General features: G+C 44.9%; 1 protein-coding gene across 1 annotated transcript in view; it reads right to left on the reverse strand.

The window, feature by feature from the left end:
• The window catches only part of LOC106518627 (pleckstrin homology domain-containing family G member 1), a gene marked incomplete at its 3' end in the record, with an annotated part of 44,958 nt that overhangs the window by 4,734 nt on the left and 38,937 nt on the right, over positions 1-1,287 (reverse strand). The window contains 2 exon segments of the mRNA XM_014009990.1: positions 478-609; positions 897-1,047. Coding sequence (XP_013865444.1) covers positions 478-609; positions 897-1,047 — 283 coding nt within the window.

Here is a 1,287-nt window from a genome sequence, read left to right on the forward strand (position 1 = left end):
ATTAAATTCCAGTGAAATATATTTATGTTTGTGGTTGTAATGTGACAAAATATGGAAAAGTTCAAGGGGTATGAATACTTTTGCAAACCACTGTATAGGATTAAAAGTACCGGTAAATTACTGAAGATTAAACCCAAGAAAACTTTCCTCTTGTGCCAATACTTTGTTCGGCCCAAAGACGAAATGTTTTCACGCATTCCTGTCTTCGTCTGACCRTTCTGTCTCCCAAGCAGATAAAAGAAACAAGCTTCCCCCTTTTATGTCTCCTCCTTATGCAAGCCCATCATTAGCCTGCTGGAAAAGGCAATGCCTTGCGTAAGAAGTCGGGGAGAGCAGGGCCTTGGCTGATTCAAACCCTACAGAGTTCACATCGCTGTTCTGCAGAACAATAAAAGAATTGGCAGCTCTCAGGACTCTAAWCTCCAGTGTCTGTTTTAGCTGACTTGGAAAGCGTGTCTGAGCGAGTGCTTCTGGTACCTGCAGCCTGACGGCGTGCTCGTGTTTCCTCTTCATGTCGTTGATGTGCCAGGCCACTCTCTGCATGGTTTCGATGGCTTCCTGCACGACCTCGTAGATCTCCGTGTCCTTCTCCATATGGTTGGCTATCTCCTGCACCAAACGAGCTTCACGTTAGCATTGGCACTCGCGCGTAAGTGTCCATCGCTACGCTCACAAAAATGCAAACGGCGTGAACATCGACAGGAAAATGCCCACTGAGCTCCATCTGTCTGAACAGTTGGCTCCTGCAGAAGCCGAGTCAAAATGTGTGCGTTTGCAACAATATAGATAAAATCATTAGATTGCTATTGCAAGTGTGTGCATGTTTTTAACAAAGGTTGTTTTTTTTTTTTGGAAAGTCGTGTGTCTTTGTGAAGACAGCTGGCAGACAGACTTACGTGCAACAGGAGGTGGTACTTAAGGATCCGCTGCACTGGCTTGAGCAGGTAGGAGCCCAGGGGTAAGGAGTGTCTCAGAGATTCCTGGCGCTCACGGAAAAACTTGGCCAACGCCTTGTTCCTCATGCACTCGGTGAGCACAGCCACTGACCTGTGGAGGCAAAACACGGCGAATAAGATGTCAGACTTGGTAGTTAATCGTAGGCTGACAGCTAGGTGAAGATGGAGCTGTTCAGTGAACGATCAAAGAAGAGTTCAGTGTTTTTAGCTGCTTGGAGAGAAATGTACGGGGAGCCGCTTGTAAAGTTACACAGTCAAAAATTACCACCAATATTTTAGTTTTATTTAGTCTTTTATAAGAAAAAAAGAACAGATTTATTTTTCAAAGTCA

The sequence above is a fragment of the Austrofundulus limnaeus genome, unplaced genomic scaffold, assembly GCF_001266775.1.
Source record: "Austrofundulus limnaeus strain Quisiro unplaced genomic scaffold, Austrofundulus_limnaeus-1.0 Scaffold64, whole genome shotgun sequence".
NCBI classification, from domain to species: Eukaryota; Metazoa; Chordata; class Actinopteri; order Cyprinodontiformes; family Rivulidae; genus Austrofundulus; species Austrofundulus limnaeus.